The sequence below is a fragment of the Leptodactylus fuscus genome, assembly GCF_031893055.1.
Source record: "Leptodactylus fuscus isolate aLepFus1 chromosome 5 unlocalized genomic scaffold, aLepFus1.hap2 SUPER_5_unloc_1, whole genome shotgun sequence".
NCBI classification, from domain to species: domain Eukaryota; kingdom Metazoa; phylum Chordata; class Amphibia; order Anura; family Leptodactylidae; genus Leptodactylus; species Leptodactylus fuscus.
In genome coordinates, this window is record NW_027439806.1 from 161,036 (window position 1) to 179,038 (window position 18,003).

Genomic DNA, 18,003 nt, shown 5'->3' on the forward strand with positions numbered 1-18,003 from the left:
GTAATGTAATGCATGTACACAGTGACTGTACCAGCAGAATAGTGAGTGCAGCTCTGGAGTATAATACAGGATAAGTAATGTAATGTATGTACACAGTGACTGCACCAGCAGAATAGTGAGCGCAGCTCTGGAGTATAATACAGGATAAGTAATGTAATATATGTATACAGTGACTGTACCAGCAGAATAGTGAGCGCAGCTCTGGGGTATAATACAGGATAAGTAATGTATGTACACAGTGACTGCACCAGCAGAATAGTGAGCGCAGCTCTGGAGTATAATACAGGATAAGTAATGTAATGTATGTACACAGTGACTGCACCAGCAGAATAGTGAGCGCAGCTCTGGAGTATAATACAGGAGAAGTAATGTATGTACACAGTGACTGTATCAGCAGAATAGTGAGCGCAGCTCTGGAGTATAATACAGGATAAGTAATGTAATGTATGTATACAGTGACTGTACCAGCAGAATAGTGAGCGCAGCTCTGGAGTATAATACAGGAGAAGTAATGTATGTACACAGTGACTGTACCAGCAGAATAGTGAGCGCAGCTCTGCAGTATAATACAGGATAAGTAATGTAATGTATGTACACAGTGACTGCACCGGCAGAATAGTGAGTGCAGCTCTGGGGTATAATACAGGATAAGTAATGTAATGTATGTACACAGTGACTGTACCAGCAGAATAGTGAGCGCAGCTCTGGAGTATAATACAGGATAAGTAATGTAATGTATGTACACAGTGACTGCACCAGCAGAATAGTGAGCGCAGCTCTGGTGTATAATACAAGAGAAGTAATGTAATGAATGTACACAGTGACTGCACCAGCAGAATAGTGAGCGCAACTCTGGAGTATAATACAGGATAAGTAATGTAATGTATGTACACAGTGACTGTACCAGCAGAATAGTGAGCGCAGCTCTGGAGTATAATACAGGATAAGTAATGTAATGTATGTACACAGTGACTGCACCAGCAGAATAGTGAGCGCAGCTCTGGGGTATAATACAGGATAAGTAATGTAATGTATGTACACAGTGACTGTACCAGCAGAATAGTGAGCGCAGCTCTGGGGTATAATACAGGATAAGTAATGTATGTACACAGTGACTGCACCAGCAGAATAGTGAGTGCAGCTCTGGGGTATAATACAGGATAAGTAATGTAATGTATGTACACAGTGACTGTACCAGCAGAATAGTGAGCGCAGCTCTGGAGTATAATACAGGATAAGTAATGTAATGTATGTACACAGTGACTGCACCAGCAGAATAGTGAGCGCAGCTCTGGTGTATAATACAAGAGAAGTAATGTAATGAATGTACACAGTGACTGCACCAGCAGAATAGTGAGCGCAACTCTGGAGTATAATACAGGATAAGTAATGTAATGTATGTACACAGTGACTGTACCAGCAGAATAGTGAGCGCAGCTCTGGAGTATAATACAGGATAAGTAATGTAATGTATGTACACAGTGACTGCACCAGCAGAATAGTGAGCGCAGCTCTGGAGTATAATACAGGATAAGTAATGTAATGTATGTACACAGTGACTGCACCAGCAGAATAGTGAGCGCAGCTCTGGAGTATAATACAGCATAAGTAATGTAATGTATGTACACAGTGACTGTACCAGCAGAATAGTGAGCGCAGCTCTGGAGTATAATACAGGATAAGTAATGTATGTACACAGTGACTGTACCAGCAGAATAGTGAGCGCAGCTCTGGAGTATAATACAGGATAAGTAATGTAATGTATGTACACAGTGACTGTACCAGCAGAATAGTGAGCGCAGCTCTGGAGTATAATACAGGATAAGTAATGTAATGTATGTACACAGTGACTGTACCAGCAGAATAGCGAGCGCAGCTCTGGAGTATAATACAGGATAAGTACTGTAATGTATGTACACAGTGACTGTACCAGCAGAATAGTGAGCGCAGCTCTGGAGTATAATACAGGATAAGTAATGTATGTACACAGTGACTGCACCAGCAGAATAGTGAGCGCAGCTCTGGGGTATAATACAGGATAAGTAATGTAATGTATGTACACAGTGACTGCACCAGCAGAATAGTGAGCGCAGCTCTGGAGTATAATACAGGATAAGTAATGTAATGTAATGTATGTACACAGTGACTGTGCCAGCAGAATAGTGAGCGCAGCTCTGGAGTATAATACAGGATAAGTAATGTAATGTATGTACACAGTGACTGTACCAGCAGAATAGGGAGCGTAGCTCTGGAGTATAATACAGGATAAGTAATGTAATGTATGTACACAGTGACTGTACCAGCAGAATAGGGAGCGTAGCTCTGGAGTATAATACAGGATAAGTAATGTAATGTATGTAAACAGTGACTGTACCAGCAGAATAGTGAGTGCAGCTCTGGAGTATAATACAGGATAAGTAATGTAATGTATGTACACAGTGACTGCACCAGCAGAATAGTGAGCGCAGCTCTGGGGTATAATACAGGATAAGTAATATATGTACACAGTGACTGCACCAGCAGAATAGTGAGCGCAGCTCTGGAGTATAATACAGGATAGGTAATGTAATGTATGTACACAGTGAATGTACCAGCAGAATAGTGAGCGCAGCTCTGGAGTATAATACAGGATAAGTAATGTAATGTATGTACACAGTGACTGTACCAGCAGAATAGTGAGTGCAGCTCTGGGGTATAATATAGGATAAGTAATGTAATGTATGTACACAGTGACTGCACCAGCAGACTAGTGAGCGCAGCTCTGGAGTATAATACAGGATAAGTAATGTAATGTATGTACACAGTGACTGCACCAGCAGAATAGTGAGCGCAGCTCTGGGGTATAATACAGGATAAGTAATGTAATGTATGTACACAGTGACTGCACCAGCAGAATAGTGAGCGCAGCTCTGGGGTATAATACAGGATAAGTAATGTAATGTATGTACACAGTGACTGCACCAGCAGAATAGTGAGCGCAGCTCTGGAGTATAATACAGGATAAGTAATGTAATGTATGTACACAGTGACTGCACCAGCAGAATAGTGAGCGCAGCTCTGGGGTATAATACAGGAGAAGTAATGTAATGTATGTACACAGTGACTGCACCAGCAGAATAGTGAGCGCAGCTCTGGAGTATAATACAGGATAAGTAATGTATGTACACAGTGACTGTACCAGCAGAATAGTGAGCGCAGCTCTGGAGTATAATACAGGATAAGTAATGTAATGTATGTACACAGTGACTGCACCAGCAGAATAGTGAGCGCAGCTCTGGAGTATAATACAGGATAAGTAATGTAATGTATGTACACAGTGACTGCACCAGCAGAATAGTGAGCGCAGCTCTGGAGTATAATACAGGATAAGTAATGTAATGTATGTACACAGTGACTGCACCAGCAGAATAGTGAGCGCAGCTCTGTAGTATAATACAGGAGAAGTAATGTATGTACACAGTGACTGTACCAGCAGAATAGTGAGCGCAGCTCTGGAGTATAATACAGGATAAGTAATGTAATGTATGTATACAGTGACTGTACCAGCAGAATAGTGAGCGCAGCTCTGGAGTATAATACAGGATAAGTAATGTAATGTATGTACATAGTGACTGTACCAGCAGAATAGTGAGCGCAGCTCTGCAGTATAATACAGGATAAGTAATGTAATGTATGTACACAGTGACTGCACCGGCAGAATAGTGAGTGCAGCTCTGGGGTATAATACAGGATAAGTAATGTAATGTATGTACACAGTGACTGTACCAGCAGAATAGTGAGCGCAGCTCTGGAGTATAATACAGGATAAGTAATGTAATGTATGTACACAGTGACTGCACCAGCAGAATAGTGAGCGCAGCTCTGGTGTATAATACAAGAGAAGTAATGTAATGAATGTACACAGTGACTGCACCAGCAGAATAGTGAGCGCAACTCTGGAGTATAATACAGGATAAGTAATGTAATGCATGTACACAGTGACTGTACCAGCAGAATAGTGAGTGCAGCTCTGGAGTATAATACAGGATAAGTAATGTAATGTATGTACACAGTGACTGCACCAGCAGAATAGTGAGCGCAGCTCTGGAGTATAATACAGGATAAGTAATGTAATATATGTATACAGTGACTGTACCAGCAGAATAGTGAGCGCAGCTCTGGGGTATAATACAGGATAAGTAATGTATGTACACAGTGACTGCACCAGCAGAATAGTGAGCGCAGCTCTGGAGTATAATACAGGATAAGTAATGTAATGTATGTACACAGTGACTGCACCAGCAGAATAGTGAGCGCAGCTCTGGAGTATAATACAGGAGAAGTAATGTATGTACACAGTGACTGTATCAGCAGAATAGTGAGCGCAGCTCTGGAGTATAATACAGGATAAGTAATGTAATGTATGTATACAGTGACTGTACCAGCAGAATAGTGAGCGCAGCTCTGGAGTATAATACAGGAGAAGTAATGTATGTACACAGTGACTGTACCAGCAGAATAGTGAGCGCAGCTCTGGAGTATAATACAGGATAAGTAATGTAATGTATGTATACAGTGACTGTACCAGCAGAATAGTGAGCGCAGCTCTGGAGTATAATACAGGATAAGTAATGTAATGTATGTACATAGTGACTGTACCAGCAGAATAGTGAGCGCAGCTCTGCAGTATAATACAGGATAAGTAATGTAATGTATGTACACAGTGACTGCACCGGCAGAATAGTGAGTGCAGCTCTGGGGTATAATACAGGATAAGTAATGTAATGTATGTACACAGTGACTGTACCAGCAGAATAGTGAGCGCAGCTCTGGAGTATAATACAGGATAAGTAATGTAATGTATGTACACAGTGACTGCACCAGCAGAATAGTGAGCGCAGCTCTGGTGTATAATACAAGAGAAGTAATGTAATGAATGTACACAGTGACTGCACCAGCAGAATAGTGAGCGCAACTCTGGAGTATAATACAGGATAAGTAATGTAATGCATGTACACAGTGACTGTACCAGCAGAATAGTGAGTGCAGCTCTGGAGTATAATACAGGATAAGTAATGTAATGTATGTACACAGTGACTGCACCAGCAGAATAGTGAGCGCAGCTCTGGAGTATAATACAGGATAAGTAATGTAATATATGTATACAGTGACTGTACCAGCAGAATAGTGAGCGCAGCTCTGGGGTATAATACAGGATAAGTAATGTATGTACACAGTGACTGCACCAGCAGAATAGTGAGCGCAGCTCTGGAGTATAATACAGGATAAGTAATGTAATGTATGTACACAGTGACTGCACCAGCAGAATAGTGAGCGCAGCTCTGGAGTATAATACAGGAGAAGTAATGTATGTACACAGTGACTGTATCAGCAGAATAGTGAGCGCAGCTCTGGAGTATAATACAGGATAAGTAATGTAATGTATGTATACAGTGACTGTACCAGCAGAATAGTGAGCGCAGCTCTGGAGTATAATACAGGAGAAGTAATGTATGTACACAGTGACTGTACCAGCAGAATAGTGAGCGCAGCTCTGCAGTATAATACAGGATAAGTAATGTAATGTATGTACACAGTGACTGCACCGGCAGAATAGTGAGTGCAGCTCTGGGGTATAATACAGGATAAGTAATGTAATGTATGTACACAGTGACTGTACCAGCAGAATAGTGAGCGCAGCTCTGGAGTATAATACAGGATAAGTAATGTAATGTATGTACACAGTGACTGCACCAGCAGAATAGTGAGCGCAGCTCTGGTGTATAATACAAGAGAAGTAATGTAATGAATGTACACAGTGACTGCACCAGCAGAATAGTGAGCGCAACTCTGGAGTATAATACAGGATAAGTAATGTAATGTATGTACACAGTGACTGTACCAGCAGAATAGTGAGCGCAGCTCTGGAGTATAATACAGGATAAGTAATGTAATGTATGTACACAGTGACTGCACCAGCAGAATAGTGAGCGCAGCTCTGGGGTATAATACAGGATAAGTAATGTAATGTATGTACACAGTGACTGTACCAGCAGAATAGTGAGCGCAGCTCTGGGGTATAATACAGGATAAGTAATGTATGTACACAGTGACTGCACCAGCAGAATAGTGAGTGCAGCTCTGGGGTATAATACAGGATAAGTAATGTAATGTATGTACACAGTGACTGTACCAGCAGAATAGTGAGCGCAGCTCTGGAGTATAATACAGGATAAGTAATGTAATGTATGTACACAGTGACTGCACCAGCAGAATAGTGAGCGCAGCTCTGGTGTATAATACAAGAGAAGTAATGTAATGAATGTACACAGTGACTGCACCAGCAGAATAGTGAGCGCAACTCTGGAGTATAATACAGGATAAGTAATGTAATGTATGTACACAGTGACTGTACCAGCAGAATAGTGAGCGCAGCTCTGGAGTATAATACAGGATAAGTAATGTAATGTATGTACACAGTGACTGCACCAGCAGAATAGTGAGCGCAGCTCTGGAGTATAATACAGGATAAGTAATGTAATGTATGTACACAGTGACTGCACCAGCAGAATAGTGAGCGCAGCTCTGGAGTATAATACAGCATAAGTAATGTAATGTATGTACACAGTGACTGTACCAGCAGAATAGTGAGCGCAGCTCTGGAGTATAATACAGGATAAGTAATGTATGTACACAGTGACTGTACCAGCAGAATAGTGAGCGCAGCTCTGGAGTATAATACAGGATAAGTAATGTAATGTATGTACACAGTGACTGTACCAGCAGAATAGTGAGCGCAGCTCTGGAGTATAATACAGGATAAGTAATGTAATGTATGTACACAGTGACTGTACCAGCAGAATAGCGAGCGCAGCTCTGGAGTATAATACAGGATAAGTACTGTAATGTATGTACACAGTGACTGTACCAGCAGAATAGTGAGCGCAGCTCTGGAGTATAATACAGGATAAGTAATGTATGTACACAGTGACTGCACCAGCAGAATAGTGAGCGCAGCTCTGGGGTATAATACAGGATAAGTAATGTAATGTATGTACACAGTGACTGCACCAGCAGAATAGTGAGCGCAGCTCTGGAGTATAATACAGGATAAGTAATGTAATGTAATGTATGTACACAGTGACTGTGCCAGCAGAATAGTGAGCGCAGCTCTGGAGTATAATACAGGATAAGTAATGTAATGTATGTACACAGTGACTGTACCAGCAGAATAGGGAGCGTAGCTCTGGAGTATAATACAGGATAAGTAATGTAATGTATGTACACAGTGACTGTACCAGCAGAATAGGGAGCGTAGCTCTGGAGTATAATACAGGATAAGTAATGTAATGTATGTAAACAGTGACTGTACCAGCAGAATAGTGAGTGCAGCTCTGGAGTATAATACAGGATAAGTAATGTAATGTATGTACACAGTGACTGCACCAGCAGAATAGTGAGCGCAGCTCTGGGGTATAATACAGGATAAGTAATATATGTACACAGTGACTGCACCAGCAGAATAGTGAGCGCAGCTCTGGAGTATAATACAGGATAGGTAATGTAATGTATGTACACAGTGAATGTACCAGCAGAATAGTGAGCGCAGCTCTGGAGTATAATACAGGATAAGTAATGTAATGTATGTACACAGTGACTGCACCAGCAGAATAGTGAGCGCAGCTCTGGAGTATAATACAGCATAAGTAATGTAATGTATGTACACAGTGACTGTACCAGCAGAATAGTGAGTGCAGCTCTGGAGTATAATACAGGATAAGTAATGTATGTACACAGTGACTGTACCAGCAGAATAGTGAGCGCAGCTCTGGAGTATAATACAGGATAAGTAATGTAATGTATGTACACAGTGACTGTACCAGCAGAATAGTGAGCGCAGCTCTGGAGTATAATACAGGATAAGTAATGTAATGTATGTACACAGTGACTGCACCAGCAGAATAGTGAGCGCAGCTCTGGAGTATAATACAGGATAAGTAATGTAATGTATGTACACAGTGACTACACCAGCAGAATAGTGAGCGCAGCTCTGGAGTATAATACAGGATAAGTAATGTAATGTAATGTATGTACACAGTGACTGTACTAGCAGAATAGTGAGCGCAGCTCTGGAGTATAATACAGGATAAGTAATGTAATGTATGTACACAGTGACTGTACCAGCAGAATAGTGAGCGCAGCTCTGGAGTATAATACAGGATAAGTAATGTAATGTAATGTATGTACACAGTGACTGTACTAGCAGAATAGTGAGCGCAGCTCTGGAGTATAATATAGGATAATTAATGTAATGTATGTACACAGTGACTGTACCAGCAGAATAGCGAGCGCAGCTCTGGAGTATAATACAGGATAAGTACTGTAATGTATGTACACAGTGACTGTACCAGCAGAATAGTGAGCGCAGCTCTGGAGTATAATACAGGATAAGTAGTGTAATGTATGTACACAGTGACTGTACCAGCAGAATAGTGAGCGCAGCTCTGGGGTATAATACAGGATAAGTAATGTAATGTATGTACACAGTGACTGCACCAGCAGAATAGTGAGCGCAGCTCTGGAGTATAATACAGGATAAGTAATGTAATGTATGTACACAGTGACTGTACCAGCAGAATAGTGAGCGCAGCTCTGGAGTATAATACAGGATAAGTAATGTAATGTCTGTACACAGTGACTGCACCAGCAGAATAGTGAGCGCAGCTCTGGAGTATAATACAGGATAAGTAATGTAATGTATGTACACAGTGACTGTACCAGCAGAATAGTGAGCGCAGCTCTGGGGTATAATACAGGATAAGTAATGTATGTACACAGTGACTGCACCAGCAGAATAGTGAGCACAGCTCTGGAGTATAATACAGGATAAGTAATGTAATGTATGTACACAGTGACTGTACCAGCAGAATAGTGAGCGCAGCTCTGGAGTATAATACAGGATAAGTAATGTAATGTATGTACACAGTGACTGTACCAGCAGAATAGTGAGCGCAGCTCTGGAGTATAATACAGGATAAGTAATGTAATGTATGTATACAGTGACTGTACCAGCAGAATAGTGAGCGCAGCTCTGGAGTATAATACAGGATAAGTAATGTAATGTATGTACACAGTGACTGTACCAGCAGAATAGTGAGCGCAGCTCTGGAGTATAATACAGGATAAGTAATGTAATGTATGTACACAGTGACTGCACCAGCAGAATAGTGAGCGCAGCTGTGGTGTATAATACGATACCATCTGATGTAAGTAAAGGCCCAGTGCACAATGTCATTGATCCTTCCCACACTTATGTCCCACACAGGACACCCCTCAAATTAAGGGAAAGTAACTATAACAAAAGTTTATTAAGCACAGTAGCAATAACCACTGATACAGTGCAACCTCCAATAACACGTTACACACATGACAGATACATGTCACACATCCATTACACACGTGGACACTTGCCTTCCACCAGGACGCCCTGTGGTCTCGGTAGTGTGCAGCCCTTGGTGGGATTCTGACCGTGCGGTGAGTCTGTGGCGCCTGCGCTCCTTGTGGACGCCCTGGCGGGCGCTGATGTCCGATCAGTCCTCCTCTTGCAGCATGAACTCTAAGGAGTGATTGTGGGGTCCAGGGGGTATACAGAGGTGTATATAGTCCTGTGCCTATGGTATATACTGGCCTAGAGAGCACTGCCGCTGATTATACTGCCCCCTGACTCTATGGCTGACCCCTCTACTCAATGTAAACATAAACCTAGTGGAGAAGACTGGTGACCGCGACCCTCTCTATAGAGTATATAGTGGCCTGGCGGGATGCAGCTGTATGGCTAGAGAGCCGCACATAGCCGGGTGTACAGTATAGATGTGTATAGTGCCTGCCCTCTCAGTATACAGAGCCTGAGCGGTGTATATAGCGCACCCTATAGGCCCCAGGCGTGTGTGTGTGTACTCCTGTACTGTCCTCTATGGGTCCCTCTAGGTAATAGCTATATGGGGTGACCTAGAAGCCCCGGGCCTGTGTATACACTGCTGCACTGTCCTCTCTGGGCCTGTATATGTATAGGGGGACCTGTAGGCCCCAGGCCTGTGTATACACTGATGGACTAGCTATAGGGGCTGTGACCCGTAGGCCCCAGGCCTGTGTATACGGCCCCCTGTAGTAGGCCCCGGGCCCGCGTTCGCTCTGTCAGGGGCCCTCTCCTCAGCGCTCGCCTCTCTAGCTACGAGGAGGGGAGGAGACAGGAGCTCACTACTAGGCCCCGGGCCGCGTACTCTGTCGGGCGGTCGGGCCGTTGACTCCCGGAGGGGCCGCGCTGACTCTCTCCCTCCTGAGAAGTTGAATTCCTGTCGCCTCAGTCGCGATAGTCTTCGTTACGTCACGACACGTCACGCACCCTCCTCCGTGTGCGGAGGATCCCAAAACAAGATGGCGGCCGCGCCGTGAGGAGGGGATCACGTGACACTCTGGCCACGCCCACACTCCGAGCGCCAGTCTATCACACCAGGCCAAGCCCTCGCGCCTCACGTGACTAATCATCCGGCCAATCTCAGCGAAGTAACAACAACATTTTTTTTTAAAGTAACTTTATTGACATATGTTTTAATGACATTGACGCCGAGTAGCGGGACACAGGCCAGGGCTAGTGATGGCGCTAACTGGCGGCCCTGCCCTCTCCTCACACAGCGCAGCGTATAGCGGCGGCTTCCGGTGCAGTCTGCCCATAACGGAAGTGGGGAACGAAAGCTCTGCGGGGAGATAGTGGGCGGGGCCAGTGAAGGTTGTGAAACAGCCCCGCCCACATGTAGTAACTGACATTAGAGGTGCTGAACCCTGAGTGACCTCCCAGTGCAACAGCCCAACCCCCAACATCTCCTGACAGCCCCGCCCCCTGTATACAGCATGTCCGAGAGGTAGTCACAGCCCCGCCCCCTGTATATAGCATGTGTGACAGGTAGTCATAGCCACGCCCCCTGTATATATCATGTGTGAGAGGTAGTCATAGCCACGCCCCCTGTATACAGTATGTCCGAGAGGTAGTCATAGCCCTGCCCCCTGTATACAGTATGTCCGAGAGGTAGTCATAGCCCCGCCCCCTGTATACAGTATGTCCGAGAGGTAGTCATAGCCCCGCCCCCTGTATACAGTATGTCCGAGAGGTAGTCATAGCCCCGCCCCCTGTATACAGTATGTCCGAGAGGTAGTCATAGCCCCGCCCCCTGTATACAGTATGTCCGAGAGGTAGTCATAGCCCCGCCCCCTGTATACAGTATGTCCGAGAGGTAGTCATAGCCCCGCCCCCTGTATACAGTATGTCCGAGAGGTAGTCATAGCCCCGCCCCCTGTATACAGTATGTCCGAGAGGTAGTCATAGCCCCGCCCCCTGTATACAGTATGTCCGAGAGGTAGTCATAGCCCCGCCCCCTGTATACAGTATGTCCGAGAGGTAGTCATAGCCCTGCCCCCTGTATACAGTATGTCCGAGAGGTAGTCATAGCCCTGCCCCCTGTATACAGTATGTCCGAGAGGTAGTCATAGCCCCGCCCCCTGTATACAGTATGTCCGAGAGGTAGTCACAGCCCCGCCCTCTGTATATAGCATGTCTGAGAGGTAGTCACAGCCACGCCCCCTGTATATATCATGTGTGAGAGGTAGTCATAGCCACGCCCCCTGTATATCATGTGTGACAGGTAGTCATAGCCACGCCCCCTGTATATATCATGTGTGACAGGTAGTCATAGCCACGCCCCCTGTATATATCATGTGTGAGAGGTAGTCATAGCCACGCCCCCTGTATATATCATGTGTGAGAGGTAGTCATAGCCCTGCCCCCTGTATACAGTATGTCCGAGAGGTAGTCACAGCCCCGCCCTCTGTATATAGCATGTCTGAGAGGTAGTCACAGCCCCGCCCCCTGTGTATATACACTCACCGTTCACTTTATTAGGTACACCTGTCCAACTGCTTGTTAACACTTAATTTCTAATCAGCCAATCACATGGCGGCAACTCAGTGCATTTAGGCATGTAGACATGGTCAAGACAATCTCCTGCAGTTCAGACCGAGCATCAGTATGGGGGGGAAGAAAGGTGATTTGAGTGCCTTTGAACGTGGCATGGTTGTTGGTGACAGAAGGGCTGGTCTGAGTATTTCAGAAACTGCTGATCTACTGGGATTTTCACGCACAACCATCTCTAGGGTTTACAGAGAATGGTCCGAAAAAGAAAAAACATCCAGTGAGCGGCAGTTCTGTGGGGGGCGGAAATGCGTTGTTGATGCCAGAGGTCAGAGGAGAATGGCCAGACTGGTTCCAGCTGATAGAAAGGCAACAGTGACTCAAATAGCCACCCGTTACACCCAAGGTAGCCAGAAGAGCATCTCTGAACGCCGCACAGTACGTCGCACTTTGAGGCTACAGATGGGCTACAGCAGCAGAAGACCACACCGGGGGCCACTCCTTTCAGCTAAGAACAGGAAACTGAGGCTACAATTTGCACAAGCTCATCGAAATTGGACAATTGAAGATTGGAAAAACGTTGCCTGGTCTGATGAGTCTCGATTTCTGCTGCGACATTCGGATGGTAGGGTCAGAATTTGGCGTCAACAACATGAAAGCATGGATCCATCCTGCCTTGTATCGGTAACGGTTCAGGCTGGTGGTGGTGGTGTCATGGTGTGGGGAATATTTTCTTGGCACTCTTTGGGCCCCTTGGTACCAATTGAGCATCGTTGCAACGCCAAAGCCTACCTGAGTATTGTTGCTGACCATGTCCATCCCTTTATGAGCACAATGTACCCAACATCTGATGGCTACTTTCAGCAGGATAATGCAATGCCATGTCATAAAGCTGGAATCATCTCAGACTGGTTTCTTGAACATGACAATGAGTTCACTGTACTCCAATGGCCTCCACAGTCACCAGATCTCAATCCAATAGAGGAGCATCTTTGGGATGTGGTGGAACAGGAGATTTGCATCATGGATGTGCAGCCGACAAATCTGCGACTGCAACTGTGTGATGCCATCATGTCAATATGGAGCAAAATCTCTGAGGAATGCTTCCAGCACCTTGTTGTATCTATGCCACGAAGAATTGAGGCAGTTCTGAAGGCAAAAGGGGGTCCAACCCGTTACTAGCATGGTGTACCTAATAAAGTGGCCGGTGAGTGTATATATCTGACAGGTAGTCACAGCCCCACCCCCTGTATATATCATGTCCGAGAGGTAGTCACAGCCCCGCCCAATGTATATATCATGTCTGAGAGGTAGTCACAGCCCCGCCCCCTGTATATAGCATGTCCGAGAGGTAGTCACAGCCCCGTCCCCTGTGTATATATATATCTGACAGGTAGTCACAGCTCCGCCCCCTGTATATAGCATGTCCGAGAAATTGTCACAGCCCCGCCCCCTGTATATATCATGTCTGAGAGGTTGTCACAGCCCCGCCCCCTCTCACTGACATCACTTATGTAATTTTCTAGGGGCACACAGTGTTAGTGACACTAGGGCACAATAGCGCCCCCTCCCCCCCATTATTACACCTCTCTATTAGGCTACGCCCTCTGTACGTTGCGCTGTCGCTCTCAGCATTCCCTGCTAGTTAGTGATTGTGTTTCGGTCAGTGTCATGTGACCGTCCGGCACTTCCTATGTTTCCCGGGTTGTGTTGCTGACCAGGGCAGCAGCGCCCCCAGTGGTTTGTATGTGAATAACCCCGGACACGTCAGCAGATCCATCATCTCACACATTTATTATTGGATGACACCACGTGATGTCACAGCACCCAACACATTGTGCCCGCCCCTCCTCCTCCAGTCACATCCAATGCTGCAATTCTAAAGAATCCAGGATTTAGTTTTCCTGACTGGTTCAGTCCTGGACAAGAAAGCAACTGGTGCAAAGCATCATGGGAGAGGTGGCGTAACCCGCACACGCTGTAAGGATGGAGAAGTGCAAATGGAACAGGAGAAATGCAGCTCTGGAGGCGACTAGTGTAGACTAATAACGGCACAGCTCTGGATGTGACTGGAGTATAAGATACAACGTGGGGTAGAATGATGGGCGCAGCTCTGGATGTGACTGGAGTATAAGATACAATGTGGGGCAGAATGATGAGCGCAGCTCTGGATGTGACTGGAGTATAAGATACAATGTGGGGCAGAATGATGGGCGCAGCTCTGGATGTGACTGGAGTATAAGATACAGCGTGGGGCAGAATGATAGGCGCAGCTTTGGATGTGACAAGTACAAGACCTGATGTAGGGGCAGAATAATGAGCGCAGCTCTGGATGTGACTGGAGTATAAGATACAATGTAGTTGCAGAATAATGAGTGCAGCTCTGGATGTGACTGGAGTCACAATGTGGCTGTAGATCAGTCCCAGCAGAGTATTGCGGGTCCTCTGGCACTATAGTCAGTCCCTGTCCGCCTGGTCCTTGTTGTCCCCTCACTCCTCATGGGCCCGGTACACTCGGATATGTATAGCAGAGTTGTTTCTGTTTCGGGTGCCGGGCTCTCCGTCCTTCCCTCCCTCGGCCGCCATGTCATCGGTCAGCTCCACGGTGGAGGTGCTGGCAGACAGCAGGAGACTGTCAGGCATGGCGAGCTGCAGCTGTAAGGCCAGGTTAATGGCGTGGCCGATGGCGAGGCCCAGTCCGTGTACCCTCAGCTCCTTCTGCCCCCCACTCTCCAGGAGGCGGCGACACCGAGACAGCTGGGCACGGAAATCAGTCTTTGTGTTAACGTAGATGTCGTTGGGGCCCCGGGGTGGGTGAGGGGCCGGATGGCGGCGATGACTGGGGGGGCGCTCATGAGAGGTCTGGTCAGCCATGGTCTGTGGAGGGAAAAGATCGGCAATAATGGAGGATGACGAGTCCTGTAGTCCTGGTGATAGCAGCGGAATACTAGGTGTACCATGCAAAGGACCGCCCCCTACAGGGGAAATGTAGTATTACACACAATCCATTCCGTAGCGCCCCCCCCCCCCCCCCAAAAAAAAAAATACCACAACACAACCTCCACACTCCCCTCTACAGGACCATGGCATGGCCTCAGACACCCCCCCTCTACAATACATGGCACGGCCTCAGACACCCCCCTGTACAATACATGGCACGGCCTCAGACACCCCCCTGTACAATACATGGCACGGCCTCGGACACCCCCCTGTACAATACATGGCGCGGCCTCGGACACCCCCCTGTACAATACATGGCACGGCCTCGGACACCCCCCTCTACAATACATGGCACGGCCTCGGACACCCCCCTCTACAATACATGGCACGGCCTCGGTCACCCCCCTCTACAATACATGGCACGGCCTCGGTCACCCCCCTCTACAATACATGGCACGGCCTCAGACACCCCCCTCTACAATACATGGCACGGCCTCGGTCACCCCCCTCTACAATACATGGCACGGCCTCGGTCACCCCCCTCTACAATACATGGCACGGCCTCAGACACCCCCCTGTACAATACATGGCACGGCCTCAGACACCCCCCTCTACAATACATGGCACGGCCTCGGGCACCCCCTCTACAATACATGGCACGGCTTCGGACACCCCTCTGTACAATACATGGCACGGCCTCAGACACCCCCCTGTACAATACATGGCACGGCCTCGGACACCCCCCTGTACAATACATGGCACGGCCTCGGACACCCCCCTCTACAATACATGGCACGGCCTCGGACACCCCCCTCTACAATACATGGCACGGCCTCGGACACCCCCCTCTACAATACATGGCACGGCCTCGGACACCCCCCTCTACAATACATGGCACGGCCTCGGACACCCCCCTCTACAATACATGGCACGGCCTCAGACACCCCCCTCTACAATACATGGCACGGCCTCGGACACCCCCCACTACAATACATGGCACGACCTCGGACACCCCCCTCTACAATACATGGCACGGCCTCGGACACCCCCCTGTACAATACATGGCACGGCCTCGGACACCCCCCTCTACAATACATGGCACGGCCTCGGACACCCCCCTGTACAATACATGGCACGGCCTCGGACACCCCCCTGTACAATACATGGCACGGCCTCGGACACCCCCCTGTACAATACATGGCACGGCCTCGGACACCCCCCTGTACAATACATGGCACGGCCTCAGACCCCCCCCCCTCTACAATACATGGCACGGCCTCGGACACCCCCCTGTACAATACATGGCACGGCCTCAGACACCCCCCTCTACAATACATGGCACGGCCTCGGGCACCCCCCTCTACAATACATGGCACGGCTTCGGACACCCCTCTGTACAATACATGGCACGGCCTCAGACACCCCCCTGTACAATACATGGCACGGCCTCGGACACCCCCCTGTACAATACATGGCACGGCCTCGGACACCCCCTCTACAATACATGGCACGGCCTCGGACACCCCCCTGTACAATACATGGCACGGCCTCGGACACCCCCCTGTACAATACATGGCACGGCCTCGGACACCCCCCTGTACAATACATGGCACGGCCTCGGACACCCCCCTGTACAATACATGGCACGGCCTCGGACACCCCCCTGTACAATACATGACACGGCCTCGGACACCCCCCTCTACAATACATGGCACGGCCTCGGACACCCCCCTCTACAATACATGGCACGGCCTCGGACACCCCCCTCTACAATACATGGCACAGCCTCGGACACCCCCCTCTACAATACATGGCACGGCCTCGGACACCCCCCTCTACAATACATGGCACGGCCTCAGACACCCCCTCTCTACAATACATGGCACGGCCTCAGACACCCCCCTCTACAATACATGGCACGGCCTCAGACACCCCCCTCTACAATACATGGCACGGCCTCAGACACCCCCCTCTACAATACATGGCACGGCCTCAGACACCCCCCTCTACAATACATGGCACGGCCTCGGACACCCCCTCTACAATACATGGCACGGCCTCGGACACCCCCCTGTACAATACATGGCACGGCCTCAGACACCCCCCTGTACAATACATGGCACGGCCTCGGACACCCCCCTGTACAATACATGGCACGGCCTCGGACACCCCCCTGTACAGTACATGGCACGGCCTCGGACACCCCCCTCTACAATACATGGCACGGCCTCGGACACCCCCCTGTACAATACATGGCACGGCCTCGGACACCCCCCTCTACAATACATGGCACGGCCTCGGACACCCCCCTGTACAATACATGGCACGGCCTCGGACACCCCCCTGTACAATACATGGCACGGCCTCGGACACCCCCCTGTACAATACATGGTACGGCCTCAGACACCCCCCTGTACAATACATGGCACGGCCTCAGACACCCCCCTCTACAATACATGGCACGGCCTCGGACACCCCCCTCTACAATACATGGCACGGCCTCAGACACCCCCCTGTACAATACATGGCACGGCCTCGGATACCCCCCTGTACAATACATGGCACGGCCTCGGACACCCCCTCTACAATACATGGCACGGCCTCGGACACCCCCCTGTACAATACATGGCACGGCCTCGAGCACCCCCCTGTACAATACATGGCACGGCCTCAGACACCCCCCTCTACAATACATGGCACGGCCTCGGACACCCCCCTGTACAATACATGGCACGGCCTCGGACACCCCCCTCTACAATACATGGCACGGCCTCCGAGCCCCCCCTCTACAATACATGGCACAGCCTCCGAGCCCCCCCTCTACAATACATGGCACGGCCTCCGAGCCCCCCCTCTACAATACATGGCACGGCCTCTGAGCCCCCCCTCTACAATACATGGCACGGCCTCGGACACCCCCCTGTACAATACACGGCACGGCCTCCGACACCCCCCTCTACAATACATGGCACGGCCTCGAGCCCCCCCTCTACAATACATGGCACGGCCTCAGACACCCCCCTCTACAATACATGGCACGGCCTCGGACACCCCCCTGTACAATACATGGCACGGCCTCAGACACCCCCCTCTACAATACATGGCACGGCCTCGGACACCCA

At 48.4% G+C, this 18,003-nt stretch overlaps 2 protein-coding genes across 5 annotated transcripts in view; both read right to left on the reverse strand.

Annotated features, from left to right (window-relative positions):
- Positions 1–10,429, reverse strand: part of GIGYF1 (GRB10 interacting GYF protein 1) — a 38,908-nt gene extending 28,479 nt beyond the window's left edge. For both annotated transcript variants that reach the window (XM_075261180.1, XM_075261178.1), the window contains exon 1: positions 9,451–10,429. The gene's annotated coding sequence lies outside the window, so the exon portion shown is untranslated. The remainder of the gene's footprint in view (positions 1–9,450) is intronic.
- A 3,295-nt stretch (positions 10,430–13,724) lies between these two features.
- Positions 13,725–18,003, reverse strand: part of POP7 (POP7 ribonuclease P/MRP subunit) — a 239,770-nt gene continuing 235,491 nt past the window's right edge. For all 3 annotated transcript variants that reach the window (XM_075261189.1, XM_075261187.1, XM_075261186.1), the window contains exon 2: positions 13,725–14,818. In XM_075261189.1, the coding sequence (XP_075117290.1) occupies positions 14,432–14,815 (384 nt within the window). In that variant the 5' untranslated portion in view covers positions 14,816–14,818 and the 3' untranslated portion in view covers positions 13,725–14,431. The remainder of the gene's footprint in view (positions 14,819–18,003) is intronic.